Source organism: Callospermophilus lateralis, chromosome 15, assembly GCF_048772815.1.
Source record: "Callospermophilus lateralis isolate mCalLat2 chromosome 15, mCalLat2.hap1, whole genome shotgun sequence".
In the NCBI taxonomy this organism is placed as follows: Eukaryota; Metazoa; Chordata; class Mammalia; order Rodentia; family Sciuridae; genus Callospermophilus; species Callospermophilus lateralis.
In genome coordinates, this window is record NC_135319.1 from 19,852,726 (window position 1) to 19,864,270 (window position 11,545).

Genomic DNA, 11,545 nt, shown 5'->3' on the forward strand with positions numbered 1-11,545 from the left:
AAGGATGCTCACTCTTACTAATCCCATTCAACATAGTCCTTGAAACTCTATCCAGAGAAATAAGGAAAGAGAAGGAAATTACAGAGATACAAGTAGTAAAAGAAGAAGTCAAATTATTTTTGCTTGCTAACAACATGATTCTCTGTCTAGAAGACTCAAAATGCTTCTCCAGGAGACTTCTAGAGCTGATAAACAAATTTAGCAAAGTACCAGGATACAAGATCAACACAATCAGCTGCTTTCCTGTACTCCACAATGATTCCTCTGAGAAAGAAATGAGGAAAACTAACCCATTCATAATAAACTAAAAAACAAACAAACAAACAAACTAGGAATAAATCTAAGGATACAAAAGCCCTTTATAACGAAAATAATTAAACACTGAAGGCAGGTAATGATAGATATGGGCTGTATACGGGCTGAGATTGGATGGACAGGAGAGGATTGATTGAAGGACTGGGATCATGGCAATTGAATGGAGAATGTGAATCCTGATATGCTGTGGCCCTGGGTAACTCATAAGCAAAGATCATGGTACAAGGCGATGCCAGGTGTCCCAAGTCAAACTTCGCCTAGTTCACCACTAGGCTTACCATTGTCTTCTAGAGGGAAAATACGCACATGCATCTATCCATCCATCCTTTCATTTATTTATTCTCTGAAAAAAATGTTCACTTACCTCTTTCCCTATGTCAGACATTTTTCCAGCAGTGTGGACGCAATTAAAGACTTCACAGAGGAGTGGAGAAGGAGGACTAGAAAACAGAACATTACAAGTCATTGTGATGAATAGGAACATGGTGATAAGACCTATGCTAGAATGCCCTGGGGTGTTGGTCCTGGATTTGCCATTCACTGGCCATGGTATCATGGGGAAGAAGACAGTCCCCCGCCAGGTACTATACCTCCCATGTCCTCCTCTTCACTTGTTTGAGGATCAATCAAACTCCTGTATTAAAGAGCTCCTTGGAAATGATATCATTATATAAAGGTACATTTTAACAATCATCACTGAATCCATCATACTTATATTATGCCAGCAGACCTCTTTTAAAATTTTTCTGTAATAAATAGTATCTGAGACATACACACACAAAAAAAGAAAGAAAAGGAAAGAAAGAAAGGAATGAAGAAGACCATGGAAGATGGAAAGATTTCCCATGCTCCTAGATGGGCAGAATTAATATTATCAAAATGTCCATACTACCCAAAACATTATACAGATTCAATGCAATCCCATTATGATATCAATAATATTCTTCATAGAAATTAAAAAAAAACATCTAAAATTCATTTGGAATAAGAGACCTAGACAAATCAAAGCAATACTGAGCAAGAAGAATAGTCTGGGAGCATCACAATACTGGACTTCACATTGTACTACAGAACTATAGTAACAAAAACAACCTGGTATTGGCACCAAAATATACATGAAGACCAACGGAACGGAAGTCACAGAAACAAATACACATATATAGAGTCATCTGATATTAAAGAAGATTCCAAAACAATACACTGGAGAAAAGACAGCCTTTTTAACATTTGAAATTGGCCAACCATGATATCCAAATGTAGAAGAATGAAACTTGATCCCTTTCACTCTGCATAAAAGTCAACTCAGAGTAGATCAAAGACCTGGGAATTCGACCCTGCAACTGCTAGAAGACAATGTAGGCACAACATTCCAACATAGAGGGCACACACATTGACTTCCTTAACAGGACCCCAAAGCACAATAAATAAAACCAAAGTCAACAGGTGGGATGATATCAAATTAAAAATTCCTTTACAGAAGAGAAAACACTTGAGAATGTGAAGAAAGTGCCTACAGAATTGGAGAAGATCTTTGCCAACTGTTCCTCCAGCTGGGAATTAATATTCAGAATGTAAAAAGAATTCAAGAAAACATAATGCCAACCCTCCCCTCAAATAACCCAAATGGGCCAAATATATAGAGAAGAAACACAAATGGCTAACAAATATATGAAAAAAATGTTCAACATCTGTAGCAATTAAGGAAATGCAAATCAAACTCACATTGAGATTTCATCTCACTCCAGTCAGAATTATGTATACCAATAATACAAATAATAATAAATGTTGTTGAGGTGGGGGAAAAGGTAAACATACATTGTTGGAGAGATTGCCAATGTGTACAATCACTCTGGAAAGCAGCATAGAGATTCCTCAAAAAACTAGGAATATAACCATCTTATGGCCCGAGCTATCCCACTCACCTGTATATATCTAAAAGATCTAAAAATCAGCATACTATAGTGATACAGCAATTTCAGTGTGCATAGCAGCACAATCACAGTAGCCACGGTATATAATCAGCTCAGGTGTCCATCAAGAGATGAATGGATAAAGAAAATTTGGTATATACACACAATGGAGTTTTACTCAGCCATAAAGAAGAATTGAATAGCATTTTCTGGTAAATGTATGGAAGTGGAGAACATCATGTAAAATGAAATAATCCAGACCCTGAAAGTCTAGGGTCATTTTTTTTTTTCTCTCATAGGTGGAAATTAGACCAAAATAAGAAAGAAAGAGAGAGAGAAAGGAAGGAAGGGAGGAAGGAAAGAAGGAAGGAAAAATGGTAGTGGGTGGGAATCGTTTGAAGAAGAGAGATCAGTAGAATAGAGGAAAGGGATTGAGGGGAAAGCAAGAGGGCCTGGAAGAGGGAGGAGTGGTGGAATGAATCTGACCTAAACGTTCCTATGTACATATGTGAATATACATATATGTTGACTTTCTTCAGTACATATAGGTTGAATTTCATCTTTATGTACATTGGTAATGCACTAATGAAAAAAATTATAAATAAATAGAAGAAAGATCAGCAGAGTAGAGGAAAGGGAACTGGGGATGGGGAGGGAAAGGGGAAGTACTGGGGACTGAATTAGAGCAAATTATATTCCATGCACATATGATTGTGTCAAAGTGAATGCCAACATTATATATGTGTATAATGAGCTAATTAAAAAAAAAAAGAATGAGCAGGGAGTGGGGGTGAAGAGACATTTCACAGAGGGCTAGGTCTCCAAGAATAAACAGGAGTTTTCCATGTGGAAAATGAGCTCAGTGAAGCAACATCTACAATCCTGGACACTTGCCACTCGATGATATTTAAACAGAACACCTCTGGGGAGGCAGCAGCAGAACAGCTTAAGAAAAAAAATAGGCTCAGACTAATTTTAATTCATCCTGGCTGAGCTTATAGAGTCTTGTGGGACCTTGTTGAACTAAAGGTGAGAAGCATGGGTTATAACATGGGCTGGAGAAAGTTCAAACTAGAAATGAAGGAGATTGCTCATTAGCACGAATGGGGAAGGGAGTGGACACCAAAAAGGGACTCACACAGAAATCTGACAATGGCCATACTAAGAAGTATTCTCATCTCTTCTCTGCTAACAGCCATGCCCACAGTGGATTTAAGTATTAGCTCCAGTTTGTAAATGGAAATCTGAGGTTCAGGGAGATGGCGTGGAGGCTAAGCTTGTGAGGACTCCCCACATGAGCTGTCAGAATGAGTAGACCTGATTCCAAATCCTAGGAAACTGGGTGCAAGGAGAGTGCTCATGGTCTATTCCCTATTCTTCTGGTCAGCTTCCTCTTTGGATCAAGGAGGACACAGACCTTGCTGAAGATGGAGAGGTCAAAGAGAGGTCACGGATCATGAAACTTCTTCACTAGCAGGAGAAGGTGGCACACAGCTGAGATATTAGTGCTCCAAGGTGATTTTTCTGAAACAGTAATGAGGGATGGGAAATGAGGTCCATTACCAAGCTATTAAAGAGGGTCAATCTCAATTTCCAGAAGGTCAGAGAAGCCAACCATCTTTTATGGCAGAAGGAAAAATCCTTCCCAGCCCCTTTCCCAGTGATTGTGGAATGCATTCTGGCCCACAGAGCTCCATATGCTTCATTTCTAGCCCTGAACCCCAGAGAGTGATGAAGGATGGCTCCCTGTTTCTCATCCTTGACTACTTTCTTGGGGAGCTTCAGGGGCTTGAGCGTACCTGAGTGCCCGGGCTCTAGTGCCAGTAGAGGGTGCTGTTTCCCTCCCCAACTGAGACAGAGTCTAGCAGGCCCTGTGAGGCCTGCTGGTTTCACCAAAAACGTCTGTTATGAGGAGATGAGGAGATGCCTACCCCTCTCAAGGGCAGTATGATCTTGGAGAAGGAGCTTCAATTTGGAGTTCAGATGCCATCTCCGCCATCTATGAGCCTGGCGACTGGAAAAATAACTTCACTTCTATGAGGCTCAATTTTCTAATCTGTAAAATGGGATGATCACACCTACCAGGTAGGCATGAGAATGAATGCACCTCTTCCGGGTGCTGGAGCCCTTTGCTGATTTCTCCAGCCTCTCAGCTCCCTGTTCTCTGACCGCATGAATCTCAGGCAATTATTCTCAGAAGTATTCCTGTGGCAGTCTGCCTGGAAGGGCTCTCCCAGCAAAACCTCAGAGGCAACAGTCATTTCAGGTCCTTCACAGCCACCTTACAAGGAGGAGATGACAGTGTCAGTTATCGCCTGCACAGCTCCTCACCTTGCCTCCAGCTTGGCCACAGCCCGCGGCGGATGAGGACACTAAGGTTGAGAGGGAGAAGGAGCACGTGTCGGCAAGCCCTGTAGTTCCAGTCTGCTGGCACCAAGGGCTGGGTGGGTCCCGCAAAGCAGAGGTTGGCGCGCCTTACTTCAGCCCCGGAGTTTGAGGTTCGCGGTGGGTGCGGCTCCAGGAGACGGCGGAGAGGGCGGGCGCTGGCTGCGGTGGTGGCAGCGCTGGCGGGCCGCGGCGGTGCGGGCGGGCTGTGGCCAAGCTGGAGGCAAGGTGGTTAAGTTCCGCACCGGGACAGCGCTTCTGCCCTTGGAGAAGGTGTGGTATGCGCCCCCCGCCATGTATCCTGCGGGAAAAGGGAGAGGGACGCTACAGAGGCGGGGCGGACGAGGCGTTGAGCCTCTCGGAAGCAGAGTTTGCTGCTCGCCCGCGCCCCTGCCCCCTTACCTGGGGCTGGGCTTCAGGTGGGCTTCCTAGAGCCTGGGGGTCGGAGCTGTACAGCCCCGGTAGGGGGCGCCATCCTGCCCCGCTGTGGACCTGGACGGCGGCCCGGGGTGGCGGGTGGTGGGGGTGCTTCAGTCTCTTGGCCGAAGAATTGGGCGGCGGGGTGAGGGGTGGTGGGGGGGTGGTGTGTGTGGGGGGTGTACCTGGACCCGTGACTGCTATCAGAGAAGGTAAGGCATTAGGAGATAGTAGCTGTTTGCGGAGATTGCAGGAAACAAGACAAACCGCCTTCTTCATCTTTACCTCACTGGGAGACTGACGTGGTTTTGTTCATTAGTTTTCCTCCTCTGTTTGGGAAAACAGGCTGCACTGCATTTCTCAGAGTAGGTAAGGTTGCAGTCTTTCCCTCTGTGTCTTCAGAGCTGCCAGGCCACACAATTCAGCAATTGCAAAATAATCTGCCTCTTCTCCCAGAATTGTCACCCCTTGAGGTGTGCCAGGAGTTCCTGAGGCCCTTTGGTCCACACTGGTCAGGGGCACCCCAGCCCAGCTGCCCTGGGGAGTGGTGTATGTGATCACCTAGAGGAGATCCAAGAATTGAGTGTCCAGGCTGGAGGCTGCAAGAGGAAGGAAGGAAGGACAGGTGGGGACCTTTGAAGAAACAAACAGAGGTGCTCTCCTATCACTTCATTCCTGTGTCCCTCCCCCTGGCAGCTGCACTCTTTGGCTTTGCCGTGTGCAGAAGCCTTCCCAGGGCCCTGCTAGGAGGGAGATATCTCTTTCTAAGGTTGTCATTACATTGGGGACTGTAAACTTGGGTCTGCCCTGGGGAAGGACCAGGGAATGGAGAAGGCTGTGCTGTCCTAGGCATCTGGTAGAGGACTGCCCCCTAGTGGACGGGGCTCTAAGCCAGTGTGTGGGGATTACAGGCCAATGGACTCTGGGCAGGCTTCCATTCCACCTGGCCAACAGAGATCCTGGGCTTTGGGAATGTTTTCGATCTGGGTTAAGACACATGGCAGTACCTTCAGACACTCAGCTGGGCCCTGAGCTCCATGAGGATGAGATGTCAATCTCCAGTTGTACCCTGTCACTTTTGTGCAACAGTTTGTCTCTTGCTTTGGTACAAACTCCCCTTTCCCCCTTCAAAATCTATATTTAAAAGGGAGGGGGGAAAAAGAACCTAAGATTTCAGAGCCAAACTGACCAGGATTTCGGCTTCAGCTCTGTTCCTTATAAATTGTGGGGCTTCTGCCAGGACCCTTCATTTCACTGGGCCTCAATGTTCTGCTTTTTAACATGAGGCTGATTGAACCAGTTGAATTTGCCAACTTTACGAGTGATCAGACTCGGTCAGATACTGGTAATTTTATCTGGATCAACATAAAAAGTCCTTCATAATAGGACTATGGTGGGAACTAGCATGCAGTGGGATGGCAAGTAAAAGCTGCTGTCTCCTCTGCCCTTGGTCTCCTGGGAAAGCTTGAGCCCTCCAGGGTGAGGAGAGCCCTCCCCCCTTGTGGTCTCTTTTCCAAGATGGAGAATGGACTTGTGTGGTTGCTGTCCAGCTCTTCCTAGGGGTGCTGAGGTCTCTTAGGTGGGGTTGGTGGAATGAGTAGAAAGGGAACTAACATTTGATCTGTACCTACTATGTGCCAGGTTGCTCTGGTTACAAAATGGAGAACTATACTTCTTGTCAGGTGGCTAATAAAGCTCCTTAATAAGATCTGGCCCATCCAATTACACCCATTTGCTCAAAGAACCAAGATGGAGACTGGACCAAAAAGTGGGGGCCCCAAATCATTCATATATATATATTTATATTTCCATCTGTCTCTTCATCCTTGACCTGGGAGGGAGCCAGACAACTCTGCAACATGGGTATTACTCACCTTGCCTGCTGTACAGCTGAGGAAACTGAGGCTCAGACAGTTTAAGCAATCCTTGCATATGTACCCTCTCATAGATTGCAGAGCTGGGACTTGAACTCAGGGCAATTATGCACTCTGCTGGCACGTGGAGGATCATTGGGCAATACTCTTCCCTTTTTTTCACATAGCAGGATGGCTGTGTCTATGTTATAGGGGAACTTGTTCTTGATTCAAGAGACCCTGAGGTGATCTGAGAGTCAGGCCCATAGTCCCTTCTTTGGTGTAAAGGCTTCAGGTGCTAGGTGACCCACTCCCTTTATAGCCACATGGTCTCACTCTGTGCCATGATTGTCTCCCAAGTCCCTGGGGTCACCTGGATCCTTTTTCCCTCCTTTTCTGGTTCTGTGTGGGAGTCTCCCTCATTTCCCAGCACACTCTGTGAAAAAAAAGTCAGCTTTCTTGCTGACCAGGGGCTCAAGGATTTGAATTGCTGCTGCCTTGCTCCTGGAGTGTGTTTCTGGAAATCTGCAGTCCCTGTGCACACAGGGCCCCTCCTGCATAAATTTGTAGAGTCTGCTCCAGGATGGCTCTTCCTAGCCTCTACAGCTCTGGGGAAAGATGCAAGGACCAATGGATAGTTTCACTTCTTTCCTGGCCCCTAGTCACGTGCATCCTACTTTATTGCTCTCTCAAACCCTCTGTCCTGTTTCCAGAAGCAGCTAAAAGGGCTTAACAGCTGATTTGGGCTCAGGCATCCATGCAGTCTAGTCAGTGGTGTTGGAATGGTATGTTAACATCTGCAAGTTAACTCTTCATCAGTTCTCTGAGAAAGGAGTTGCAAGCCAGGTTGACTCCCAATTCTGCCTTCTTCAGAGCCTTTATTCTCCTGTCATAGCCCTCTCCATCAATCTGTTCTGTGCATCCAAATGATCTTTCTGGAATGCATTTAGCTTGCTGGCACCTTTTTAGTGGCTTATCTAGCATCCCCGTCTTACCTAGCATTCTGTCTCTCCAGCCTCTTCATTTGCCACTCCCTTCCACACACCGTGGCTCCAGTTATTCTGAACTCCTCCCCTGGAGGCTCTCCTCTTTTCTGCCTCTGCTCTTTGAATTCCCTCCTCTTCTTTGTCTATTTGTACGGGTGACTTGTCTGCAGTCTTGGAGCCTAAGATCAATGCCACTTCTCTCATCTCTTTGTTCCTTCTCTCATTTCCCAATTCACAGGCACCCCATTCATACTGGTTTTGGTGATAGCAATGTGTCCTTGAGAGTCCATCTGCATTCCTAGAGGTCAGTTTTCCTGGTCTGGGATGGCCATGGCTATATGAGTCATCTTTGCAGCCCTTGGCTGCCTTCAGACTAGGGCTTCACACATGTTAATTGAGTAGATGAATAAATGAAGCAGTGACTATTTTCTGGATCCCTCTCTACCCAATAACTCCCTTCTGATCATGCTAGAGCAGCTGGTAATTTTGATTTGCTGGTGTTGCCCCTCACTGATGATCTAGCTCTGCTCTGGCTAATGGTCATCCAGATCAGATCCTTGGATGTCTATCCCATTTGCTGCATCTAAGGCCAGTACATCAGTGGCAGCTGTGGATTGTTTCATGTGTTTGGTCCTGTGAACTTTATTTTGTCACGTAATTAACTTTAAATGGCCCTTATGGTAGAAAAAAAATCATGGTACTGGCAAAACCATCATGTATCTTGAGATCTGGGTCCCAAATAACCAGGCTGTAAGCTGTCAGGAAACTTCCTGACTTGACCTTATAAAATGGCTCATTTCTGTAAGTCAAACACGACTCACTCTATAAGTCAAATGTATATTGAATAACATTATGACAGCTGAGAAATAATTGCTGATCTCTGGTTAATCTGGCCTTACTCTGTAAGAATTATGTTTAACTTGGAACTTGATCATGAAGAAGATCGCTATGCTCAAAACTAAACACGATTAATATATGGGAATTATTGAACATCTTAAATAGGAATTTATGCTATGAATAGTGTTTCTCAAAATAGGGCCTGGCAATCATGTGCATCAGAATCTTTTAATGCACTTGTTAAACTACAGATTCCTGGGCCCCATTTCAGACTCACTGCATTCCAGAATGAGGGGCCCTGGAGTCTGTACTTTTAGTATGCCCCCAGAGTCATTTTCATATTTAACGAAGATTGAGAACTGTGAGCCTGTGTCAACTAGAGAACCTGTGAACTTGTGTGGTAAATTGTAATGATATAAGTTGTGATAGGGTGGGTGACTCTACATGTCAAAATGTCCATCATTGGCATTACTTCCTGGAGGCTCTGGAGTACAAGTTCCAACTCAATCTTGGCAGGGGTCCCTTGTGCTGAGGAGGCCCCAGGGGGAATGAATAGCCTGTGGCAGGGCGTGGAAGTGTGGAACAATTTGGTGTATTTAGGAACTGCAAACTGCATCAGGTGACTTGAGCATACACATGGAGTGGGCTCCAGGGAGAGTGATAGGCAGCTCATGTCCTCGGCCAGGACTGTGTGCACACATGGTGGCAGCAGGAAGAATCTGGTATGCTGGTGAGCTAGTCTTTGCAGACCTGAAAGTCATCACCTTTGCCAAGTGTCACCTGAGCAATGAGGCTGCCAGAGAAGGTAGGGACTGAGACTGGGAGGGTGCATTTTGTGTTGAGCTCCAAGGAGTGGTTCTACCCTAAAGGGCATGAGGTGTGAGGGGAGGCTCGCAAAGTCACTATGAACAGCAACATTTATTGCTATCTCTACTTGGCTAAAATGCAACAAAGGGTTTTCTGGGTAGAATTTACTCCCTGAACAATTCTGCCTCTGAAAACTCTGCACACGATTCTCTAACTTGTTTATCATCAAAACAAATTGGAACGCGGAGGTCAGAGGGAATGTGTGGAATAAACTCTGGCATCAAACAGACATCATTTTGTATCTGGGACCCATTACTTATTAGTTGTGTGGCTGGAGGCAAGTTGCCTCACATCTCTGAAATGGGTTGATGCCTACATTTCAGAATAAACTAGCTAACATATGCAAAACACCATGTGATCCCCAACATGCAAAAGTGCTTCCTATAGCGTAATGTTTATTAGATGCCAGTCTCTTCCCTTGAGCCTTAGGTGACAGCTCCTGTTGTCCCAAGGTGATAGCCATGGGAGAGAGAAGCAGCAAGAACCTTCTCCCTGGATTCCATTCTGGAGGCATGTTCCCTGAGTTCTATTTGTTTTCCTTGCAGGCATCACCTGTGAAGTGGGCCCCTTAGTTCAAGAGCTCCTGGAATCTTCTTGAATCCACCATGAACACCTCTCACTTCCTGGCCTTGCTCTTCCCAGGATCCTCACATGGTGAAAACAGGAGCAAACTCAATGGAGTTCTGTATAACTTCTCTGACCACTGCCAGGATTCTGTGAACCCGATGGCTTTCATCATCACCTTCTACAGCATTGAGACCATTGTGGGGGTCCTAGGAAATCTTTGCCTGATATGTGTGACCCTGAAGCAAAAGGAGAAGAACAATGTTACCAACCTTCTTATTGCCAATCTGGCCTTCTCTGACTTCCTCATGTGCCTCATCTGCCAGCCACTCACAGTCATCTACACCATCATGGACTACTGGATCTTTGGCAAGGTCCTTTGCAAGATGTCAGCCTTCATCCAGTGTATGTCAGTGACAGTCTCCATCCTCTCACTTGTCCTTGTGGCCCTGGAGAGGCATCAGCTCATTATCAACCCCACAGGCTGGAAGCCCAGCATCTCCCAGGCCTACATGGGAATTGTGGCCATCTGGCTCATTGCCTGCCTTCTTTCCTTGCCCTTTCTGACTAACAGTATCCTGGAGAACGTCTTCCACAACAACCACTCCAAGGCTCTGGATTTTCTGGTGGACAAGGTGGTCTGTACTGAATCCTGGCCCCTGTACCACCATCGCATTATCTATACCACCTTCTTGCTTCTCTTCCAGTACTGCATCCCTCTGGGCTTTATTCTGATCTGCTATGTGCGCATCTACCAGCGCCTGCGGAGGCAGGGGCGTGTGTTCCGTAAGGGCACCTACAGCTGGCAAGCTGGGCAGATGAAAAGGATCAATTTGATGCTTATGGCAATGGTGGCTGCCTTTGCAATATTCTGGCTGCCCTTCCACGTATTCAATACCCTGGAGGACTGGCATCATGAAGTCATCCCTGTCTGCCACAGCAACCTCATCTTCTTGGTGTGCCACCTGATTGCTATGGCCTCTACCTGTGTCAACCCGTTCATTTATGGCTTTCTTAATACCAACTTCAAGAAGGAAGTCAAGGCCCTGGTGCTGACCTGCCAACAGAATTCCCCTTTAGAGGAGTCTGAGAATCTGCCCCTGTCCACAGTACACACAGAAGTCTCCAAAGGGTCTCTGAGGCTAAGTGGCAGGTCCATCCCCATGTAACCAGGTTATGGGCTTCTCTTTGCCATGTTTCTTGCCAGGACTTTCCATTTAACTAAGTGCACATGCTGCAAGCTGTGGGTGGCATCCCATCATTCCTGGATTTCAGGTCCCAATAGTCTGGCAAGAACCTGTTTTTGCATCCTTTTCATTGTGAAGTATGACATTCAGATAGTTCAGCTATTTGTTTTTGGAAGAATTTTGAATCTAAACTCTACAGATCACAGTGAACCTTGTGACTTGAG

The 11,545-nt window shown here is 45.9% G+C and overlaps 1 protein-coding gene across 1 annotated transcript; it reads left to right on the forward strand.

The window, feature by feature from the left end:
- The first annotated feature begins 10,175 nt into the window (after nt 1-10,175).
- On the forward strand, nt 10,176-11,303 carry LOC143381421 (neuropeptide Y receptor type 4-2). The gene has a single exon (XM_076835035.1). It carries the CDS (start codon nt 10,176-10,178, stop codon nt 11,301-11,303), a length of 1,128 nt encoding a protein of 375 aa, XP_076691150.1.
- The last annotated feature ends 242 nt before the right edge of the window (nt 11,304-11,545 follow it).

Coding starts and splice junctions, on each gene's coding strand:
- LOC143381421 (XM_076835035.1), top strand. CDS start 10,176: ATGAACACCTCTCACTTCCTGGCCTTGCTCTTCCCAGGATCCTCACAT.